At 43.0% G+C, this 24,254-nt stretch overlaps 1 protein-coding gene across 2 annotated transcripts in view; it reads right to left on the bottom strand.

Moving 5' to 3' along the window:
* Positions 1-24,254, bottom strand: part of abca12 (ATP-binding cassette, sub-family A (ABC1), member 12) — a 62,009-nt gene that overhangs the window by 10,026 nt on the left and 27,729 nt on the right. For both annotated transcript variants that reach the window (XM_035604146.2, XM_047337271.1), the window contains 29 exons: positions 23,330-23,460; positions 22,220-22,390; positions 20,888-21,052; positions 20,447-20,642; positions 19,859-19,998; positions 18,986-19,105; positions 18,711-18,801; positions 18,133-18,312; positions 17,416-17,740; positions 16,398-16,512; positions 15,826-16,155; positions 15,200-15,269; positions 14,969-15,103; positions 14,580-14,741; positions 14,162-14,345; positions 13,241-13,459; positions 12,285-12,481; positions 10,590-10,747; positions 9,405-9,638; positions 9,064-9,202; positions 8,496-8,742; positions 7,402-7,491; positions 6,079-6,166; positions 5,103-5,230; positions 4,520-4,607; positions 4,071-4,179; positions 2,436-2,490; positions 517-694; positions 102-217 (listed from right to left, as the gene is read on the bottom strand). In XM_035604146.2, the coding sequence (XP_035460039.2) occupies positions 102-217; positions 517-694; positions 2,436-2,490; positions 4,071-4,179; positions 4,520-4,607; positions 5,103-5,230; positions 6,079-6,166; positions 7,402-7,491; positions 8,496-8,742; positions 9,064-9,202; positions 9,405-9,638; positions 10,590-10,747; positions 12,285-12,481; positions 13,241-13,459; positions 14,162-14,345; positions 14,580-14,741; positions 14,969-15,103; positions 15,200-15,269; positions 15,826-16,155; positions 16,398-16,512; positions 17,416-17,740; positions 18,133-18,312; positions 18,711-18,801; positions 18,986-19,105; positions 19,859-19,998; positions 20,447-20,642; positions 20,888-21,052; positions 22,220-22,390; positions 23,330-23,460 (4,561 nt within the window). The remainder of the gene's footprint in view (positions 1-101; positions 218-516; positions 695-2,435; positions 2,491-4,070; positions 4,180-4,519; positions 4,608-5,102; positions 5,231-6,078; positions 6,167-7,401; positions 7,492-8,495; positions 8,743-9,063; positions 9,203-9,404; positions 9,639-10,589; positions 10,748-12,284; positions 12,482-13,240; positions 13,460-14,161; positions 14,346-14,579; positions 14,742-14,968; positions 15,104-15,199; positions 15,270-15,825; positions 16,156-16,397; positions 16,513-17,415; positions 17,741-18,132; positions 18,313-18,710; positions 18,802-18,985; positions 19,106-19,858; positions 19,999-20,446; positions 20,643-20,887; positions 21,053-22,219; positions 22,391-23,329; positions 23,461-24,254) is intronic.

Genomic DNA, 24,254 nt, shown 5'->3' with positions numbered 1-24,254 from the left:
AAGTTGGTCAACAATGTCACAAACAGCTCAGGGGAAAGGACAAGCCAAAAATAAATTGAAAGGAATAATTAGTAAATCATCAAACTCCCAATTTTACTGACCCAAAGAGAACCAGGAGGAGGGTGACGGCAGCCAGATTCTGCCGATCTGTGAACGCTGGGACCTGAAAGGCTGCGATCACACCAACAGTCAAAGTCACCGGGATCAGATACACGACCTGTCAGGAAACATGACACATGATGTATGAACACAAAGGCTTCACGTTTAATTGGAGGGAAAAAATAATCAATCTGTTAAAAATATATTAAAAACTCTGTACATCACAGATAATAAATACATTTGTAATAACACCTTTTTTTATGAAAAGATATTTTGAGTATGCAATGTTTTTACAATCTAAATTAATTTTATACTGTGCAGGGCATGGATTTGAGGCTAAAGGGTTTGACTACATTTAATCAAGCTAGTGAGGTGTTTGTTAGGTTTGTTTGCCGTTAGGCGATAAGAAGATGTTACCATGTCATAGAAGAAGTTCACAGCCCAGTATAAGGGCTCGCTGATGCCGGCAATGTGCTGGAGCCTCTTGGAGCCACTGTGATGCTCGCCGACTTCGTAGATGGCGAAGCTGGCTGTTGTGATTGAGTAGCCCGTCAGCACACACATGGCCACAAAGATCTGGAGTACTCCCTGAATACTGCGAAGAACAACGTATGATCATACAAATGACTATGAGAGCATGTTATTAATTGTCAGGAGTCCGCCATTAGCGTATTATCTTTATCCTTATAATACATTGCGTCGTGCTTCTTTAACTCAAACTTCTGTTTTGCTACAGTGGTTCAGCAGCTACAGGTTTAGATCCAAGGAGAAGTGAGCAAATCAATATGCTCTGGTTTGCTTTGATTCACTTTGAATGAGGCAACCTGGTGTAATTCTTCTCAGAGAACAATGGCCCCATTTTAAAAGTCCTCCTGCAAACTATCATATCGTTGCCTGCTGGGACCTGACTCATTTGAACTATTTAAGTGGCTCACAATGAACCGAATGCCATTAATAACAAGCGGCTCTGTTAAAAAGAGATGCCCGTGCTTCACCCCTGACAAGACAATGGCTGCAAAACAAACAGATGGCTCTGAGTCGAGAACAACTCCACGCTGCTGTATCGTCAGTATGCACAGTGGCACTGCTGCGAGGCTGCAGAGCATTTTCTCCAGACTAGACCCCAGAGAGCAGGCTGAGGCTTTGATCCTTCAGTTCCCCTTAAACCCAGTGCGCTCATTCAAACTGTCTTCATGCATCTACCTGTCGGTCTCCCAGGCTCTCTTGCCTTCCCTGCCTAGTACTTTCACCTCTCTCTTTTGACCGGCGCACAACGCCACCAACCAAGCAAAATAAGCTGCATGAGGCAAAAAAAAAAGAAAGAAAAGAGGATGAAGATGAAGCTGGCAGAGTGACCGAGTGGGAAGGAGAGAGAATAGTAGACTGGGACATGGGCGTTTTAGGGCAGCACTAACTACAGCGGATAGCCAGCAGCAGCAGCTACTGAGCAGTCTTGTTATCAGTATGGCCGAGATAGCCGTAGAATTTTCCCCGTGAGCACAGCAACCGCACTGTGAGAATCAAGACATTTGGAGTAATAAGCCCGCTGTATCTTTAACACCGCTCAAGTCAAATCAATACATCCAGCGAGGAAGCAGAATCACCCGGGATGGAGGGGTAATTGTGCACTTGCAGCCGCGGCAGTAGTGTAGCGCCTAACAGCTGGAAAAAGAAAAAATAAAGAAAGAAAAAGAAAAAAGCCATGCGCAGAAATAAATAGGGTATATGTGGAGAAAGGGGAGGATTAAACAGCGAAATGGCCGGTGAGATTGTTAATTCTAATAGGACTCTGGAGAGGCAGGACCTTCTCGTTGCTACAGCCACTTTTTTTGCAATGATTTATTTAATTTGATCCACAGAAGCACGACGTGGATCAAATTACGCATACATACATGCGCCCACAACACAGACAAACACTCCGTCTGGATTCTCTAAAGCCGAATGTGGAGTATTTAAAAAAAAGCCTATTTTGGGAAGGGGGTTGGAATCAATCCCCGTCTGTGCCACCTTCAGGGTAAACGCTCATTATATTGGGGCTCTAATCAATAGTGCAAGCTCAGAGAAATCCAGTTAGAAAATCAAATATGGGTAAATACTGCTGCCACGTGTTTCCCCTGCCCCGAGTCCACCCCCACTTTAATGTCCTGAAAAAAATGTGTTTATCTCAAGCTCAGCAAAAAGCAGTCAATAATATTCATGATTATGTGACTCCTTTTGGAATATTTGAACCAATACAAATACTAATTTGGATATTTTTTCAGCAAGAGCAGTGATTGATAATGTCGCATATGGACAGTTAGTTCAGCAGAAAAAAGAATCTTAAGCAGAGTCCTTACATTGCGTCTTCATCATCTGTCCGACCAAAATATGGGTGACTGGAAACTGAAATGGCTATAATAGAAAGGGGAAAAAAATTGAAAATTATTATAGTAATAGAAAACAACAGCATATGGGCCATTTTTCAGCACAGGAACCAAACGAGCAATGATATTCTCTTAGCCTGGGACACAGTCAGTTGAAAAATATAGTGCGAGATGATTTAATTTGCCAGTGCACACAAAGGAAATTGAATTTTCTTTTTCCTTTTTTTTCAGGGTCTTCTACAGTAGATGCTTACAGACACGAACTGCCCCCCTACATGTCTCTGCGTACATTTCCGGATATAAGAGAGCATGAGTTCACCAAGAGTACAGCAGCCGCTGGGCAGATTGCAGGTTCAGTGCTCTGCACTTTAGGTGGAACTGATGAGCTCTGTCGACTCATCAGAAGTTAAATGATCCCTAATCTGCTTTGTATCATGTTCAGTGGGAAACAGCCACAGCTACAACTAACAGTTACGGTCACTATATACAGAATTCTTGATGAATCAAAAATAAAAAAAACGAGTTTCAAAAAGAAAGAAAAAAACACTGTTACTCAGAGCCCCAAATGATGGATCTAAATTGTTAATTTTTTCTGGTCTACAGTCAAAAACCCAATGTTATTATTTATGCTATCATAGAGGGCAAGGAAAAACTTTTCGCTCAGGAATGAATCGAACATTAAGATTTGTTTCTATTGATTCAATTAATTTACTAAATGAGAAAAAAATGGGTCATAGCATTTTCAGAGCTTTTTATTTCCCACTGCATCAGACTGAGGCTGTTTTTCATTTTCTTTATTTTTAATAGAAGTAAAGTCAGTTGTTAGTTTTTCTTCAACCCTGCGCCAGGTGCATTTGTTACAGAGCCTCTATTGAGGGCCAAACCCAGAGCTGATACTACAGAGCACAATGTGAGGGCCAGGGCTCCACATGACAGAGAAATGATCACCTTGAAAAGTAATCTCCCTGAATCTCCACCCCTGACACCGCCTGACACAGCTGGGAGTTTGCGGGTAACATTTAAATGATTACACTCTACCCTCGAGCACTTTTGTCGTCCATTGGGAAAGAAATGTGTCCGTGCACGTATAGCTCTGTGCATGCACACAGTGTTTTAATGAGCCTTTCTTTATGTGTGTGTTTGTGTGCGTGGGTGTGTACTACTGCCCGCAGGCAGATGGTCAGGGCGATGCTCAGAGCTGAAAGAGTTCTGGAAACGTGGGCCAGCCTCGTTCTCTTTAGCATAGCTCCCCAGTGAGCAGCTCATCAGTATTCACCATGTGGAGTGATGTGAGTCTAAGGATACACAGCACCCCCTGGCTTTAATCCAGTGAAATGAACCATGAGTAAACACACTGTTTACCTCTCTCCTTACAATTAAGGTACGAAATGCACTGGATGTAAAATCAGTAGCACCTTCCCAATACTAATGTGTTTCCCTTTTGCACAGTCCCAGCCATGTCTTTTTAAACCGTTTAACAATTACCAGGGAGTGTCTGCATGAACACAATATGATCCCGCCAAAAATTGCATGCCCCGAAAACAATCGGCAATCAGCAACACACAATTGCCTTCAAATGTTTAGATTTCTTTCCTGATTTCAGCTCACCATATTGACGTGGATCCTTGTCTGCTGGAAGATTGGAGCGTAGGATGAAGTTGCTGAGGCTGTTCAAGTACGCTGGCATTGTGTGGTGACCCTCAGGGTTGAACCAGACCTACATCCATGCACGCACAAACACACACACACACACAAACAAGCATAAAAACCATCACTCACGTTGCTAAAGATCAGTGTATGAAGGTCGACTTTGTCTCTACAAAAAGTAGGCGTCATCGTCGGTGGAAATTTACACAGTAAAGCAGAGGCAACATTGCTGCAGTAAAGCATATTTATGACGCCACTGATGGTGTAACAATGCAGCTCCGCCTGGGAGCCTTGATGTTGGAGCCAAATCATTTTAAATAGGATGTCAGGTTTCAACTCTCAACAGCTCATCAGCGCAGCAATTAAAGTGATAATGAGACAGGCAGCGGGGAAGCAGGAGAGAAAGTTACCTTAGACAGAGTGCGGTTTTTGGGCACCACTCGAAGGTCCATCTGTAAGTCAGGAGGAAGCTGCATGCCAAAATCAAAGCCGCCGTACCTGAAAAACAAATTGGATAGATCGGTCAAAGCAAAGGGCGCCACGCTGTGTTTTTTTCGCTTTTAATAAAAGAAAATGTGCAACCTTCAGATGAGCTCTTTGGGGTAAAATCATCTGATCCTCACATTGAAAGTATGACTAACATGACCAATAAGTTAACAGATGTCATTCAAATCAAGCTGATTCAAATCCAGAGAGACTCAGATTTTAGGACTCAACAATTTTAGGCCAATCGATTTCTGCACGTCAGTGCTTTCTTATAAATATAACATTGCAAATTGTATGCTTTTATGTATGCAATAAAAAGACCAATGTAAAAAAAGTTTTACATTTTTAATTTGGGTCAATGCTCGACTAAAACAAATAATGAGCCCAGAAATGTTATTTTCAAATGATCTGAGATTAGTTTAGTTCATTTCATCAGAATTAAGTATGCCTATGACCACCCAGGACATAAATTTATACTTTAAGTTGGAAACACAGATTTACATTCACCTGTTCCTGATGAAGTCATTGGCTGTGGCCACAAGGTAGTTCTCCACATTGATGCCACTGAGGTTATAAACAATCTGAGATGAAGGGATCTTCTTATGTGGCGGCTGGTAGTTGTCCCCATCGCAAATCTGCAGTATATGGAAAAGACAAAAGCATCACACTTGTCCTTTTTCAAAAAAGTACGCGCAAGAAGTCACTCACTCACTTTGTCACATACACACACACACACACACACGGGGGCGGCCAATGGCATAGGGCACTTAGGCGGTTGCCAAGGGCGAAAAATGCCAGGGGGGCATTAGGGATGGGTAATGACACACAGTTTTAATGAGCTGAACTGAAGAAGCCTCTTGGTCCAGTTGCTCCTGATTTCGATGCCGTTGGATAACTATGACCTGTATGAATGAGTATATCCATGGACATCATGCTCTAGGTTACAAATTTCAAGGCAGAGAGAAAGTAAATGTTCAAAAGTGTGTTTAGACTTCAGTTAAGTCGAAGCTGACAACACTTGATGGTGTATTAACTAATACCAACATGACTGTTATTGGTCTGTTCATAAATTCATTCTGAATTGTTTCAAAATTCATAGTTTCAGGTTGAGATCAATGCAGGGGCAGGTTGCAGTCAAAGAAAAAGGCCTGCATTCAATTATTTCCTTCAAAGTAAAAAAAAATTAGAGGGGTTGGCTATTATCAGCGCAATGTAGCCTATTGTACTAACATCTGTTCAAGGTGGAGCTTTTATAATCCTTAGACAATGTTTGATAGTTTATTTATTACTAATACATCATATTTTATTTGTTATATTTTGAGCAAAATGTGCTCTAAATCAATCTGACATCTTGCTGCGGGCTCCAACACACACGCACACACAGACACACTTACACACACACACACACACACACACACACACACACACACACACACACACACACACACACACATGTCTAGTTTTCTCAGTGACCCAGGCTCACCTGTTCCTGACGGGTGCATTTACAGATACTAAATCCTTTTGAGCCGTTCCCCCTGGAACCCCAGTTGTTTGTGTTCCTTGTGCAGACCCTTCAAGAAGAAACATTCACAGAGTGAAATGGTGGGATTTTACAGAGCGTGATAATGCCACAGGCCTTTTCCCCAGACAACACCCAAGAACACATCTTGAAACTGAGTTGATGATGGCCTGGACCAAGTCTAAAACCCAGTGTGCACACCGCAGCAAAAAGAAAGGAACGGGTCAAATCTGCAAGCAACTACAGCCAAAAATGTTATCAGGATAAAAATGTCAGTCGATAACGATAATTATCATAGTAAATGTCAAATCTCTCTTCATTTCTTGTCTAAAGACAAATGAAAGCAGAGGAATAGGACAGTTAATTATGGCTTTTCAACTCTCATTTATGGGAATAAAATTGCTGCTCATGACAGAAATTGCATTGCATTGCCCCATCCTTTCAAAGAGCATACTTGCATGATTTTTATGAAATGAGGACAAATATTTCTCTGATTTCACTTCAAACATATTTTCACAAACAAAGTGGTTTTACATGTGGAATTTGTGTTTGTGTGGTCTGATGCTCAACTCCCCCACATCATGTTTTTTTGCCAAATGTTTTCAGTGACACTTTGTTAAAATGAGACACTCAAAGAACTTGCAGCAACGCACATCTTCTTACCTAAGATATAAATTAATCAGCAGGAAGACTCATGGAGGAAAGTCAGGGAGACAATAAAGTATATTCCAGTAAACACCGTCAGTCACTGTCATGCTGCGATTCTAGGACATCATGATCAAAACATGCAGGCTCTTTTGCACCGCATGACTTGTTTTCTTTTTTGTGGGGGGAGGCAGATGATTTTAAAATGCCTCTGAGGTTTGGTTTGAGTGCCAACATTGATTTCAGTGCCTGTAAAGGGAAAATCTGCCCTATAAACACTGGGTGTTTATGGAATACAAATGATGCTCTCACATCGTCCTGCTGCAGGCTTTTTAGCCACATACGTGCACCGAGCCGAGCGGCAGAAAAATAGAGAGGGGAGTGACATGAGAGAGAGCCGAGAGAGAGACAGAGAGAGGGCAGCAGGAATAGGAGGGAGACAGACTAGTAAAATGAAACAAGGTGAGTGAGGAGGCACGAAGAGAATGACAATGAGTGAGATATGAAAACACTGCATGTGTGGAAAAGGCTGGTGACAAAGAGAAACTGAGCACAGGCACCTGAAAAATCTCTCACTAGGTGAAGAAATAAAAAAGAAAAACAAAACCCAACCCAGATGGCATTTGAGAAGTGATTACGTACGGGTTTTCAGGCTTGTCAAGACAGGCGTTATCGATCCCAGGGAATGACATCATGGCGTCCACCAGCTCCCCGGAGCTGGGATTTTGGTTTCTGTGGAGCCAGAACACAACATGTTAGCATTGGTTAATTATTGGGTATAAAAAGGAAAATATTGCTTCACAAGGCTCTGACAGCATCCGCAGAGAGATAGATTTTGTTTTAGATATTAGTGATTTTATTCAAATCAGTCTTGGGAGCTGGGGTTTTATCAAGAATTAGAGTTGAAAGTCAGAATTTAGCAGGGTTTTCTCTGTAGAGATCTGGCTTAGGGGGCAAATTACTAGCTCACAACATTGTCAATAACACGACCGTGGCGAGGCTGTTAGTGATTATGCTACAACATCTTCACTGCGAGGAGCTGGACGGACAAAAGGAGAGTCGGGACATTTGATTCGCAGATTTACATTTAAGTGGATTTCTTTCATTTGCATTCTCCACCGGAAACGAGACTCATAAATAAAGAGACAGATCATTTCCTTTCCATTGTTCACGTGGGCAAGCATCAAAACAGACTCTAGCATCGCAAAGACTGAAGCATATTCAACCCTCGACTACCTATAACCTTATTGGTCAGCGCCATCCCCTCAGCTCCAACACTGATCTCATCCAAAATAAATAAATAATATCACAATTCAATCTCTTTTGTACATCGGGCTGAAAAGAACTGGGCCCAGCATCGATACAGTCTTTGATAAGGATGGGCACCTCGGCCTTTTCTCTCTTGCTACACATTCCCTTGATCAAACAACCGACCGTTTCAAGAATGAAGACATCTCTCAAGCTTCCTCCTTAATCTCTCACACTTTAATCTTGCGTCTCAGCCGTCTCCATCACAATCACTTCTCTGGCTCACGTTCTCTCTCACATCTCCCTGTCCTTAAGGTCAACCTGCCCTTCAACTCAGTGCAGCTTCAGATGATCAGGTATGTATGAGATATCACCTAGGGTATTCCTCCGGGCTTCTCAAATGATCAAAAAAAACAAAACTGAGTAGCCTAACTGTATGTTCTCCCCTGCCATTGCTCCCCTGTATTTCTCCTGCCATGGGAACCGACCTGAAGAAGGAGTAGCTTGGTCCGATGTTGTAGAGCGCAGGGCTCAGCTCCAGCTCGCGATAGTGCTGCAGATCCTTCTTTATGGCGCCCAGGCCCATGGCAAACACCACAAACAGAACAGGAAGCAGGATCTGGGCGATCAGGCCCTTCCAGTCTCGGCGGCTGTGGTGGAACCTCTTGACCAGCATGGCTGATATTTGCTGCCAGGCCAGAGCCATGCCGCCCTCTATGGATGAGCTGGTTAGCTCTAAAACACATGGGAGGAGGAAAATGGAGTTTATCATTTTGGTTCAAATGGATTCACTTTTTTTTCCTGTCTTACTGGCGTCATGGTGCCTGTTTTTTCCCCCTCTAAGGCCCACTGAGCTAAAGGCTAATAGAGAGATATTATCACAAAAGACGGCAGCCCAATCCATCAAGATGGGTGTCGCAATTGTAGAAGCTGTAGAAGTCTGAAAATTGAAAAAAACTTAAATACTGAGCAACGAAAAAAAGCGAAGAGAGTTGACAGAAAGTAGAAAAGGAGGGATGGACGGGGCAAAGGGGAGGAGGAAAGGAGAAAACTCACTCATCGTGTCACCAACGTTTTCACTGGATACTGAAGAGAAACTGTCCATAGATCCCGATTCAGAAATGGTCTCTGAGATCGACAGGGGGACGCTCTCATCCCCAGCCTCTGTGCTTCCACGAGTCAACTGGAGGAACACCTACAGAGATAAAAAACTAAATGTGAATTTGTGTTTGTTACAGATGTAGACTGATAGAATTTCCTGGCTTCTGACATGTTCACATTTCTGTATAGTGAAGTTCAGGGGCGCTGTACATTTAGAAATAAAAAATAAACATGTGCCGCTCAGTTTGACTGCACTTTAAACCACTGTTTTCGTGTGAGGGTGCGTATGAGCGTACCTCCTCTAGGGTGGTGTCAGAGATGCCATAGCACCCAAGCTGCAGGGCGTCCAGGTTGGAGTCCAGCGCGGTCAGGAGGGAGCGGTATGAGGCGGCGTTGGATGAGGTGAAGGGGGGTAGTGAGTAGATCACGTCGCCCCCTTGGGTCTCCTTCAATCGTGCTTCGGGTACATGGGCTTGGATGAACCCCTTCAGCTCGGAGTCGTCAATTCCTTCAGATTCTAGGTTCTGCAACTGCAAGTAGAGAAGGTGCAACAGATAATGACAAGCAAGTCACGATCAGATGCCAGTGGTTTTATTTTTATTCTTCATTTTCACATTTTGTGTTTCTGTTTGTTTTGGGATGTGTATGCTCTACCGTTCACCTTTATCCCCCAGAAAACATCATCCAGTACTGACTCTTGTGGTGTACATTAGTTACAGAAGTTCACAATAAGGCTTATCCATTTTGGAATTAATTTCATTGATGCCTTGTCCACGTCAGTCATCTGACTTAGGTTTCAAGGATGAAACCGACTTAGGACACTGGCATTTTGTTTGATACTTTTCATGAGCTTGCTCAAATGACTGAGCACTAAAATACTGTTGATACCTGAAGCAGATGTACACTGAGCACAACGTGCCTGAAGCAGATGTAAGGCACAGTATCAGTTACAAGATTCTAAAAGAAACTCAGGGTTTGACCAAAACATATGGCCGACATAATTATTAGGGGGATCCCGGATGCATCTTGCTGCCTCTCGGACACTGCGCACATCTAACTCTACATATATTCATCAAGATGAACAAAGAAGCCATCCAACAGGCAGACTAAAATTAAAAAAAACAGCTGACCCAAAAGTATGAGAAAGTCTGCAGCAGTCAGCACAGCTTCATTGTTTGGGGATTTAGTCCATCTAGCATTTCTTAGGTATGTACGTGATACAATTCTGTTGCAATATGTTGGGGAGAAAAAAAAACTAGAATTTATTTACATATGAGTAAGTAAGCTCTGCCATTACAACACACTGTGAAAGGTTTATGCTGGATGTGCATTGTCCATAATGTGTCCTTCTTACATCTGGATGAAAATGAATCAGAGATGTGCAATTGCATTCTCCCATTTAAGAGAATATATAACAACTCGTTCCTTGTAAAGTGTAAAACTAGTCTACAGCACTTAGATGCCTTTTTGAGGACGGATACCTTCTTGGTGAGGGTGAGTTTGTAGCCTTGTCCCAGCTTGTCTTTCAGGTGGAAGGGGGTCCCGCAGCATTTTAGGCCCCCTCTCTCCAGGAAGGCGATGCGGTCGCTGAGCACTTCAGCCTCGTCCAGGTGGTGGGTGGACATGATGATGGTGCGCTCTGAGAAGACACAGAAAGTGTTTTACCCTCATTTCCCTCTCCTAGTGAGTACATTTGGAATTTGGAAAATGTGGCTGCCGACACACAAACATGCGCATGCAGCACACATCCAAATAAGCAAACCAGAAACCAGGCATTACAAAGACCCAGCTAGCAACAGCAAGCTGCATCACACACACACACACACACACACACACAAAGCACACAGACACACACACACAACATCAGAGTAACAGCGCACAAACAACAAGTGATGCACAAAGTTTTGAAGTCGATTCCCCTGGCACCAAACTCTCACTAACATAAGAAACAGGGCCAATTAAACAGGATATTTTCTCACATCTACAATTTACAGCGTATGACATGTTGCAGGCACTCATCAGTCCGCTGCTGCTCCCCTGAGAGAACCTACAGAAAACGTCCTTCTGGATTGATGTGAGATTAATGATATGCTGGACGGGGAAGTAGGAAGCCCGAGCAGGGGGCTGCCCCACAGGGTCGATTCAGTGGATTCAGGGTAAAAAGAATTCTTATCATCTCTGTCATGTGAGTGTGTGCAGCAACATGCATTTGATTAGGCTTTTTGGAATAGGCTGACAATAACTAAAGAATTAATTATATATTTTCATCTTACCTACTGACTGTTTATGAAGACTCTAAGTAGGCAGGTAAACTATATTTTTCGAATTAAAAAACACAAAAAAAGAACAACATAATAATATTGTAAAATTCCAGCCAGTACAGATGGAACTTTAGAAGCTTTACAATTCAGCCAATGTGATTCAGCCAGGACTGGTAAGGTCCGTCCTCTATGTCGACTTTTTGTCAGCACTGCTGCATCGTTGAGGCAAGTAAAAGATTGTTTTCAAGACACAAGGAAATGAGGGTGTGAATAAGTTGCTCAACTATGTTTTCGTGCAGCAGCAATATCTCAGATTTATTCGAGTATTTCTATATTTCTCACTTGGTGCTTTAAGTCAGCCGTCAGTGGTCCGATATAGGGGGTGCCACTCTTAGAAATACAATAAGCTCCAATTACTGGAACATCCATTTATCAGTATTCAGTAGTGAGACATTAGAGGCATCTGCTCTTTGATGTCGGAGAGGGTACAGTGCAGAGAATGCAGACTGTTAAAAATTTTAGGAATAAACAAGACGTGCGACTGGGACTCCTCAGGGAAACAATGAAAGAATGTGTTGAAGTGGCAAATAATATGGCCAAGGGGTAGCAAGATACAAAGTGAATAAAATCAGGCCAAAGTATGGAGCCTTGCGGGACAAAAGGACTACATAAAAGGAGAGATTACTTTTCTTATTTTGTTCTGTTCTATTTTTTCTTCTGCTATTATTTCATCCTGTTCTTCTTCTCACTGTTACTGTCATAATGTTTAATGGGATCGGTAAAGATCAGTAAGAGTTAATGGCAACAATTGCAGCCAAGCAGCTGCAGCTTGGGATTCAATGGAGAGTTTGTGATCTCAAATCAACAGGATACAAGTGTCCATTGTGTGTGTGTGTGTGTGTGTGTGACACTCACGTTTCTTGTGCTGGATAACAATGTCCCAGATGTTGCGCCTTGAGCAAGGATCGACTCCTGTAGTGGGTTCATCCAGAACCACCAAGCGAGAGCCTCCAATGAAGGCGATGGAGATTGACAGCTTGCGCTTCATGCCGCCCGACAGGGTGCCCACCCGCTTGTGTCTGTGAGCGTACATGCCCGTCTCCTCCAAGATCCTGGTGGGGGAGCACATAGATTTGTTTCTATGCATTGAAACCCAGTTTCTGAGCTATAGCTCCATCCATTCCATCAGGCTTCTCTGAACTGCAGGGACCGGAGGAGAGGTACAGCTCCTTGTCTTTAAGTCCAGGCTTATTATTGCTTATTACCCCTTGTTGCGCACAAACCCTCCAGAAATAGTCTCATGATGCAACTGCCGCTTAATGTTGCCACAGAAAGAAAAAAGATTTTTGCTCCCATAAATTTACCTGAAAAATGATGCAAAGCAATATAAAGACATAAAATATTACAATATTCTTGTGGGAAATTTTGAGCTTGAATCATTTCGCAGCTCTTGGGATGCTTAAGTGAACAATTACTGTGCTCTTACCACGGATTAGAATTCTGGCACCAAGGCCTTGAGGCACCTGTAAATTACGGCAAGTATGGCCATAAAATCTGACGTTGACCATATCTGAACATTACTTGAACATTTTTTTAAATTTCCCTCGTGTAACCGGTTACTGGTGTTGAGCACTGGCTAATGTCCACTGTTAAACTCTTGTGGCCTCTGTCCATATTTCCTTTTTACGAGAGGAACATGCCATCGACCGGCCTAAGGACACCGTTTATTTGATGTCAGGGTGTAAACCAAGTCGGCATGACAGATAAAACGGCACGGCTGCATCATACACAAACCCTGATATCATCTTAAAGACACAGCGACTTTGATATGTTGAGAACGCTCTCTCTGCCCGAGACGATTGACCGCTTACGTTCGGACTTGCTCGCGCAGTTCCCCGCGGGACCAGTGCGGGGCCTTGATCTGGCCGTAGAGCAGCAGGTGCTCCTTGGCCGTCATGTGGTCGAAGAGGACATCGTATTGCATGCAGACGCCCAGCTCTTTGCGGATGTCGTCGATGTTGGTCTGCATGTCTCTGCCGTACACGTCTATTGCGCCGGACGATGGGGCGAACAGGCCAGTCAGGAGAGACCTAAGCATAAGTGTGATGATTTATTATGAGAGGCACAATAGCGGATTGACAGATTTAAAGGAAATATCACCAGGGTTGAGTCTGCTGTAACATTCTATGAGGAATTATATATGATCATGTCTGAGCAGGGGTGTTTGGGGAGTATTTTAAGTTAGTTAAAATATAAATCCAATTTGCTGGATATTGAGCCTTTTTTTGTAAATAATCTTTGCTCAAATTTGCAACCTGGGACACAAAGGGTTGAAAATGCCCTTTCTTTTTGTTTAATTGTCAAATTTTTAGTTTTTTTAGTCATCATTTTTAGTACTTTCTCACCAGCCTTTTTCCTCTTATGTGATGATTTGCGCGTCCCAAGAATATGAGAGGACATGAAATCCCCTCCAGGTTTCCCTTGTTTTCAACACCGTTGAATCTTACACTGCTACTGCACTTGTGTGTTGCTCCGTGCGTAAGCAAAGCGAGTCACAATCAAAATGTAAATGTAAGTGCTCCGGTTGATAAAGACACGTCAGGCAAAGCTCTATCATAGTTCATTTGATGTGCCAGATTTGGACAAAGCAATCTCCCCGTCAGCAGCAGGCACTTGAGATGATTAAAGGGATGCACAAATCAAATTTAAAAGACACTGCATGCATTATATAAATGGTCAAAGCGGATTCGTATTCATGTAAGGACACGCTGAAAGAATTGTGCCACACGTACATGGTGGTGGTCTTGCCAGCTCCGTTGTGGCCAAGCAACGCGGTTACGTGGCCCTCGTAGAAGGAAACATTAAGGTTTTGGATGGCTACACGGTCGCCATACATCTTGCTGAGACCATGGAGGGCAACTCCCACAGGGAGCTCTGAGAAATCCTCGCCGGCCTGGAACGAAAGCGTGCTCGGGCCTGAGAGAAACAAATAGAGACAGAGACAGCCTGTAAATCAAACTAACAGGGGACAGGTATTAAATGGAGAGTGCGGGGAGAAACACAAACAAGGAATCAGGGTTGGGAAAAAAATGACAGGCCATGAAAAGGAAGACATCATGTTCTTGCTTCAAAACGCTACACCGGAGGAGACAGCACAACTTATTTTTTATCTGCCGCAGGAGCGTACAGTGTCATTTCCCCCCCCCGTACCTTTTCCCTTGTCGTCGGAGAAGACAGGCTGGTTTTTCTCCATGATGTTGCTGAAGAGGAGTCCTTTGCCCGCCTTAATCTTGGACTTCATGCAGCAGCACAGTTCAGCCCAGAAGGAGGCTTTGAAGGGGAAGTACCACGGAGCTGGGATGCCATATTTTCCTGAAGGATAAAAACAAATTAATCAATGCATGAAATCAATGCATGAAACATGAACACGAAAGAAGTTTACGAAGCAGTTTGTTTAACTGCTGCATTTACTTCTACCAGAGGTTGAGCAATATACACTTGACATGTTAATATTATCATTGATATTCAGTCATTTTAGCATCATAACTCCTGGATTTTATTAGTAAAGGTTTATATGATTTTTGGCGCTGTTAGTTTACCTGGTAAGACCATGCGGATGTAAGCCCCAATGACGAAGTAGAGGATGGAGTCGATGAGCATCAGCCAGCACAGCCAGCCGAACGAGGTTGTGTCGCCAGCCATGGGTGATGTGTACGAGTTGCTCCATTGAATTCCTGGAGAAGTGAATAGTAGAAGAGGTTTAAGTAGCCCTCCGCTGACTCAATTGGTTTGTTTGATGGCGGTCAGAGGCATATACAGTATGTTCATACCTTCTCCCTGGGTCTCATAGCGAGACACATATTGACTGGCGTAACTGAAGCAGGTTGGGGAAAACAGGCTCTGTAGGAAAATGAGAGAAAAAGCAGAAAGAGAAGAAGTAAAATAAAAGAATTACCAAAAACACATCTTTATCCCACAATGCCTTTCTGTAATTCCACTCATCTTTCCTCCTGACAACTCTATGAAGTAGTATGAAGTGAGCTGCTTCAAAAGCATTTCTCAACACACAAGACATTTTGTCCAAGGCAAACAATACTTCAGATGTGTGCTATGATCATAAGTTGAATGAAAAATAACAATGAAACCTCACAATTAGAACTAACTGAAGAAAGAAGCCACTGTTTGTCTAGAATTTCTCACAGCAGTACTTGCATTTTTGAGGCTGTGCTTGTAAAACTTTCAATCATGATATTAGTCAAGAGACGGATGGACTAAATAACATTTTGAAATGAAGTGAAATGGTATTACATCTGCTTATACAGCCAATATTGCTTTATTCAATTCTCACTGTCTTCTAGAGCAAATTACATAATTTGGTGTTTCAAGTCTCATACACATATCGCAGTAGTTTATTATGTAAATGACTGATGATGAAGAGGGTTCACAGGTTCCTCACCAGAGCGCTCTTCTGGGAAAAGGTGAGATTCGCCTCCAGGGCCTTGACCACGATGAAAGGTAAGAAGCAGAGGATGTAAAGGAGGCTGCCACTCAGGCCGGCGATGTAGGTCTTGTCAAAGAAGGAGCTGACCAGGTAGCTGAAGGCGAGAATGCTCAGGCCATAGTCGCAGAGGTACAAGAACAGGAGGAAGCCGTCGCTGTTGGGAAGGATTCTGCCGAACTTCAGCACCAGAGTGAGGATGAAGATGGTCAACACCAGGTAGGAGGCGCACTCCAGGAACCAGGCAAAGAAGTGGCTGAGTGGGTTGACTCCCATCATCTTCATGTACTGTGCGTCAAGGAAGAAGAAAAAAAATGGTTGTGAAAACATTGACAATTTTCCTGCAGTGAAGTAGAAGGAGGGGAACTTCTAATTTAACATTTGCAGCTGTGCTTGTCTTGCATTTCACACTATCAACTGTTCACCAGAAATGAGTTATTATCATTACAACAGGAAGTCATGGAAACCCAACAAGTCTGTGCTCAGTGCCAAAAAATACAGCGGCGGGTTTCCAACATCTTTGGCCTCACCTCATGCAGCCGCAGTTCTCTCTCGTGCACGAGCTTCTTCACAAAATCAGCCACGAACAGCAACCAGGCTAACATCAGCATGAGTGGGAAGACAAAAGAGATGGCCTCCAGGTACCTGGGGAATACAGAGATGCCAAGTGTTCGTCAGATTTCTGGAAAACTAAACATCCAATCGATGTCAACAACGGGAGATAAAACGGTCTATCATTCAGTCACTGGTTTGACAGAGACAGAGAGATGCAGGCGCAACACTGACGAAGGGTTCTGAGGATTCTTTGACAGCCACGTTTCGGATCCTTGTGTTATCTACGCAAAATAAAATGCCTCTCTACTTTAGATTCTTGGGACCCAATTCATGGGAATTTCGCGCTTGGACTTTTTAATACTACACACCCATATTTCAGGGGGAACCGTGTTAGAAACTGAGCTGAGCCATAAATCAGAATGACAGAGAGGCAAACATCATCATATCTTACAGTTGTACAGAAGGCAGCCAGCCAAAGAAAGTGGCCTGCTCGTGCTCCTTAGATGAGATATCAGCAGTGTCTTAAGTCAAACTCGAGGGCAAGCACAAACACACGCGTTAAAAGCAAGCGTGATTTATTGGACACAATGTTGTGTATCGATGCACAAGTTAATTCGGACAGGAAATATATATATATATTGTACCGCAGAGATGAGTGGTGTTCTTTATGAGGGGACATTAGATAAGGCCTGTCTGAGGGTACAGTACACATGTATGGTGAATGCACAACAATAGTGAATATTCTTTCCCATGGAGGGGAGCCAATTATCGAGTGAAATGTCTTTGTGAATGAACCAAGTGGTAAATGAATAATGAGAGGACATGCATTATTCCACATCATTGCCTGTACGTCCGCTGAAGAACACTGCGTATCATTTGTTTCATTACGTTTCTACGCCTGCATTCATATGGGAGTATGCGCACACTTTATCTACCTGTGCTTGTTTGTATGTACATTTATGTGTGTGTATTCCACGGATTAAGGGGACTCACTCATCACGGAGATGGCACGGATAGGGGAAGGGCTGCAGCTGGACGGCCGGCTCTGTGACTCTCTTCCCGGTCTGGGTTTCAATGATGGCCCGGTCGATGTTTTCCTGGAGGTAGATAAATCCCCGGTTGTAGCGCATCGTCTGCCTGGCCAAGATGTGCGTGTCCTTCACAAAGAAGGGGTCCCGCACTCGGTCAGTACGCATGACGTTGTCCATATGCATGCGGATCGTGTAGCTGACTTTGGGAGGCAGGGAAGATGTGGAGGACGACCTGGCCTGGCGCTTCCTCGACGGGTCTTCATCTTTGGGAAGCTTGAAGACGACACCTTAAAGACAGATCGCACCATCTCAGTGCATACAACTTATGCTCTAGGAAAACACTGAATATCAAACTCCTTCTTAGTGTCTTGTCCTTGTTACTGTTGTCCTGAGTCAGATCTCCCAAAAAATGTCCTCAACTCACTTTCATTACCAAGAGAGAAGACCCATGTAGACGAAGTGTCATAGACAATGTAAATGGGTACACATTACAGGTACAACCCTGGTCTTATTTCAACCACATATAACACACAGTCAAGAAAATGTAGTAAAGTACTGCACAGTGAAAAGCAAACAAACAACCTGGCTAAATGTTCAACTGGGCTCTAGTCCTGTATCAACGTGGACATCCCCATTAGGGTGTGTGTTTTATTGTCCGTTGTTCACAATATGTACTCACTTGCGTAGAGATTGCGTTTTTTCGCAAGTTCCTGAGCTTCAGTGTTGAGCTGCTCGGCAGAGTCGTAGCCACGGTAACGGTCAAACTTGATGCAGGAGGACAGGTCCACCATCAGCGTGGACAAGGTGGTGATCTGGGTCAGTAAGTGCTTGTTCTTCTCCAGCATCACTGTCATGTTTGCTTAAGAAAAAAACAAAGTAGGCATTTAACAAAAGAGTTCAAAGTAAAAAATGTTGATCTTTGATTGCTTTCAATCCAAATTAAAATAATGATGTTTGCTGTGCCCGGTCCTGTTGATATACATCTCTACTAGGATAGGAATACAGTCTGACAATACAAGGTAATCTAATAAAGTGCCTGTATGTCAAAGCCAGACCTCGTGGAGAAAAAAATAAATGACTGACATGTATAATCATATCAAGGAGAGACGCCTTAAGAAAAACCATGTTGAAACAAGTGTAATGCTCCCTATAAACCTATTTTCTGACAGTGTGGATATTTTAACAGACAATGGATGAGGGAGGAATGTAAAGGTAAGCCTGGCATCTGCAGCTTACAAAAGTAAGACTTTGACTCACAGAAGTTGCTGAGTGTCTCTTTCATTCTGCCGACATCGATGTCTGTCTGCATCTCAATGAAATTCTTAACAAAGGAATTGCTGAGGGAATTCTGACGGGAGGAAGGAGAGAGAGAGAGAGAGAGAGAGGGGGGAAGAGATGATGCACAACGTCAAGATTCAGATGCTGAAACATGTTGAGGGGCCGCTGCCGACTTTATCAGTAGACTTTCCGACGGCAGCGAGTCGGCTACAATAATCAGATATGCAGAAGACACCTCTGAGTTTTTTTTGTACCTGCAGCATTGGCAAAGTGTGGCCAAGTAGTTCAGCAGACTGAAGGATGTAGTTGGAGGATCCCATCCAGTCTTCTGAGTGCTTCCTCAGATTTGCAAACTCCTGCAAGGTGGCATTGGCCTGCGAAAGGTTAGCACAAGGACAAGAGAACGTGAGACAGCGGCGGATTGGCAAGAAACCATGACCCGGTGTGTGTGTGTGTGTGTGTGTGTGTGTGTGTGTGTGTGTGGCTGTTTGAATCTGTGAATGCAGCAGTATACTAAAAAAGCTAGGACGAAATAAAACCTAGGTATACATCGATCAGCCGATAACGCAATGTTCTGTGGGCAAACCTTGGGTTCTAGTGTTCATCTGGGTGTTTCTTTCACAAAACTCGCCCCACCTCAACATTGCTGCAGACCAGATGCCAAGCAGACCCCCCCCCATGGCGCTCCCCGCCGGCAGCAACCGCACCCAGCAGGACAATGTGCCGCCACACAGCGAACACTGCTCAGTAATAGCTGGTAGAAGAAGACCAAGAGGCCAAAACTTTGAGCCAGCCTCCAACTCCCCAGATTCCCAATCCGATCAGGCATGTAGGATACGTGACGAAAAAGAAAAGAAAGTGGAGATGCTCTGACGATAGAGTGATCGCAATCATTTCCATAAACTGCAGACTGGTTAATAAATCATTTGTTTTGGGGGGGCAGCAAAACTTTGTAATATAGTTAGTGTCCATAATATGTAAAAACCAAAAAAAAGCAGAAATTTGTTTCTATATCAAACATATTGTGGCTGTCAGATGGAATATCAACTGGCGTGTGGTTGCATTAAAGGACAGATGAGGTCACTTGCGTACTGTATGTGTGAATTTGTACCGGATGTGCTGCATACCTTCTCCATGATGCCCCTTGTGACCGGTGTGTCAGGCGTGTACAGGATTTGCCCCATCAGCATTGGTTTGAGGAAAGCCCAGGCGATGGCTCCTCCTGTGGTGTTGACCATGTCCAGGTACATGTTCATACAGAAGGGAGCTACAGTACACCAGGCGAGAAGAGGGAAGAATCTGTTTTTTTTGTTAACATTTTTATACTGTCTAATACGAGATTTGAATTCCCGCTCCCTGTGGATAGAGAAGTGTCCACACATATTATAGTACTCTACTATATTATGGCCAACTTTGTTACTTAGACTAGGAAAGAGAAGCACTACCTCACAAATATGTGAAAACATTCCTTTGGTTTGCATACGGCGTGTTATTTCTTTTTAACTGTGCATATCTGATTGCTACTTTTACTATTTTAAAAACATATTATTAATAGATTAATCCCGAATGCTTCTGATAGCAAAGGAATCCCTTAAATGAAACATTGAATGCAAAGACCACATATACACGTGTTAAGAGTATTGACTGCAGTGACGATAAAAAAAAAAAAAAACGTTTCCAAAAGCCCCAAAATCTGCCTTTCTCTCCCTACATACTGGCATTCCGTGGAATCTTGAACCTGTCAATCATCTCCTCCCGCTGCTGTCCACTTGGGAAGGAGGGTTTTGACTCCGATGCGGCGGGCAGATTGGAGAGTCCAAACAGAGCCAGGATACCATTACTGCACAACGCTCGAGAGAGGGTGACGAACGTAGCACGGCTAGAGATGGGGGATTTCTGTCCTCTGGTCATCTGAGGGGGGGAAATAAAAGACTTTAAATACATACGGATTTCCTTGTTTGTCATGTAAAGGATAATACCACTTCAAAGCTCGGCCTCAGCAAACCGATTAGGTGTTGCCGGAAACACTGCTGCCGTCACAGGGATATTCGGATCCCCTGTTTTTTTGTCGGTGTAAGTTGGGTGATCACACAAACATAAACACGGACGTGAATACGGTCTGTGTAAAGTCCTACAAAGAAGTAAAGAGTACATACCTGATTGAATTCGTTGTTGGCCACCAGGTTGAGGTCTCTGATGGAGAGCAGGTAGCTTTGCAGTGTTTTTATGGTTGGAAGAATCGTGTCCATCATGTCTGTTAAGGCCTCCGCCATCTTGAGCATAATGACCACCAGGGTCTGCATTTCTTCGGACAACACCACCTGAAAGAAAAGGATCCACATTCAAACATTTCTACTTCTCTTGTCTTTTCCCTCTGCTGCCTTTACACTCATCGATACAGTGTCATTTCTCATGTTTCGTTTGTCATGTATTACACTTCATCTTGCAGATGCTTCTGTAAAGCTTGATAGGTTGCATGTCATGGAGGACAGCAGCAGAGAGCTCTCAAACTAAAAGTCATTTGAATGGACGTGATTAAATAGTGAAGGCCTATCTTCAAAATGAAAAATTCTCTACTAAGAACATATCTCACAAGTGTCATACCACCACTAAGTCATACTATGTCATTTGCATTTGTCACTCTTTCCTCTCTGACCTCGTCTTTACTTTTCTGGTTTCTAAATAAAATATATAAATAAAATTCAACTGAGAATCAACCAATCAGGACTGAAAGGTGAGTTAAATTTAAAAGTAAAGAATAAATGGATAGAGCTTTTTAAGTTCCGATTGCAGCATGACTGTAACTGTGTTAAAAGGACACTGCAAACATGCAGGGGGTTTTGGTACGTGCGGTGCAACTTTTGAGCTCATTTCATACCGATTTTTTTCAGGGCAACATGTCACCATTAAAATTACACTCAACAGTGTCCCCAGCTACGTAGAGTAATGTTGCATAAGTGATGGAATCTTGATTGGAATGAAAATGTAGGTCAAAACTAAAAATGAGGGGGGGGGGGGGGGAAATCATTCTTATGGTTTTAACAGAGAAAATGTTGCACTTCAAGTAGAGAAGAGACCCAACAAAGAAACCCCTTTGACAACCTTTGACGCATTTTAATTACTGCATCTAGGTAACTACTGTAGAAATGTTCTACACCTTGATAAGGTTCACATTCAAACATGGATGGTCTACGAAGTTTGTCACAGTATGAAATACATGTTTTTATTGTGTGACAGAGAGCTTTGTCTGGTGAGCAAACATTTTGTTGCATAAAAGCATTTCTCTCTCTCTCATCTTTTCCTCCAACAAACAGACTGCACCATCAAACATGAGCCACAGAGACAATTTCTTTGTCTATTCGGCTGCTATAGAACAATATTTGCAATCATCAAATCCACACCTTCTCTACAAAGTGAGGACAGTCCACCACTGAGGAAAATAAACCATGTTTTTTTGGGGGGGGGGTTGACAAAAGACCGAGCCTTACTCTGTAGATGAGTTTTTCCATGTTGAGGTGGCGGGCCATCAGCAGTGAAAAGCTGTACCACTGTTCAACAGACATGGAGCAGAAGGTCTTGAAGATGACCACATCTGACGCCTTCATGTTCATGGCTGCTGTGGCGTTGCAGTCATGCAGGTTCACCAGCCAGAACAGGATCTGTTCCAAAAGCATCAAGACAGTTATGGAAATCAGGTAATACTGGCAACAGGAGCACAGGAGATGGTGGATCATGTGCTTAGCTACAGACAGGTATATACTCTAATAGAGCGTTCATAGCACTGATACAAGGCTCCTTCTTTCATGGTTGTCTTTACATGGTAAACAGGCTTTCCAGGTCTCTGTACTAATCTGAAATTTTGGAATCTGGGGAATCTAAGTTCTCCTCCATTAAGTGAAAAAAAATTTAAAATGGGGGACTGGTCAATTTGACCTCTCAGAACACTAGAATGGTGGGTAATCTAACAGGTGTCAAGTGTCAACCATATCCAATTGCTAATCTTGCCGGCAATAGTTGAAATGTGTTTATTCCGATTGATAGGACGTTCATGAGTCACACAGGTCCGCTATAACCCCATGTAGTTTTCACGACGGCGAACTGGCAAAGACATTTCAGACGACAGCCTTTTATTCCACTAAGTCTTGTCTGCTCTAGAGAAATGGTCCATGGAGTGATTTTGATTAAGCCAGTAATTCCGTATCCATTGTACTATAACATCGAACGTTTATTTTTATTTATTTTTATTTATTTTTATAGCCTGATTGATAGTGTAGTAAAAACAAGCTTGTGATACAAAATGCACCTTCGGTGCCATTAGCTGAAGGTTGCAGGGTTATCTTGAATGAAAGTGAAGTTACATTTGATGTAAAATGCACCATGTAGCACCAGACTGCAGCAAAGTGCACAGGCTACATAAGCCTCATGAAAAAACAATACTCTGATGCAATACTAACACTAAAACATGCTAATTCAAATAGGGAATGACGGCAATATAGTGTGTCTTCAGGTTCACTGAGGCAGGGACTTCATGTTTGCTGGCACACTTACGCAATCTGCTGTTATTATGTGGATAAAGGATGAGGATGCAGTGGGCTCACCTCTAAATTGTTGTTTGGTACAACGGTTCCCATCAGCAGATACAGAGCTGCTGGATCGAAATCCATGTGTCGCTGAACATCCAGCACAAAGGCAGTTTTATTTCTCAGCAACTCCCCGACCGTCACCACTCCTGGGAAGAAAAGTGATATAAGTGTGAGCCAAAAAGAAGTTTTATTCTTATATATAACCTAAACCCCGTTACATAGAATCTCATAATTTATAATGCAGTACAGTTCCCCAATTGCATTGCCGACCACAGATTGGACGCTCCAGCTGCCTGAAGTGTGTTCCCGAACAGCTTTTATTTAGTTTTTATTGCAAATTGGTACCAAAACTGTTTTTATACAGAAACCGCTCTTTAAAAAAAAAGAAGACAGCCAGCCAGTCACAACAATGGAGGCTGGCGGAGGTAGATCTTCAAACACGCTTACTAGAGCAACGATCGTGGGCAAAGTGACAGTGGAAAAATGGGCTGCTGTAATAGTCTGCTGGATAATAACAAGAAACAAGCAAAGTGGTAACAAAAGACACATGCGCGCAACAGGTTAGATGAAATGGGCAGTCGGTTGTTATGGAAACAAGGTTTGTGACCTGCTTTTTTTCCCTCTGCTCCTTACAAATAAGGCAGCACACTTTTAATACAAAAAAAAACAGTATAGTAAATAATGTGGATATAATTTAGGACACAAACCTTTTGCACATTAATACTATGTCGCAGAAAAAAACAACAACTGCAGAAATACTGCCACTCCTCCACAGTCCAGTGTGCGATCTAAAGACATAACTAAAGCAACTGTCAATGTCTCTGCAACCAACATACAGCCCTTTTCTGTAATTGAAAAGGTCATACCGAATCTCTAAACAGAGAAATTAGACATTTTATGGACAGCTGAAAAGAGGCTAACTGCATTTTACAAGAGAGCG

This window comes from Scophthalmus maximus, chromosome 14, assembly GCF_022379125.1.
Source record: "Scophthalmus maximus strain ysfricsl-2021 chromosome 14, ASM2237912v1, whole genome shotgun sequence".
In the NCBI taxonomy this organism is placed as follows: domain Eukaryota; kingdom Metazoa; phylum Chordata; class Actinopteri; order Pleuronectiformes; family Scophthalmidae; genus Scophthalmus; species Scophthalmus maximus.
This window is presented reverse-complemented; position numbering and strand designations above follow the sequence as displayed.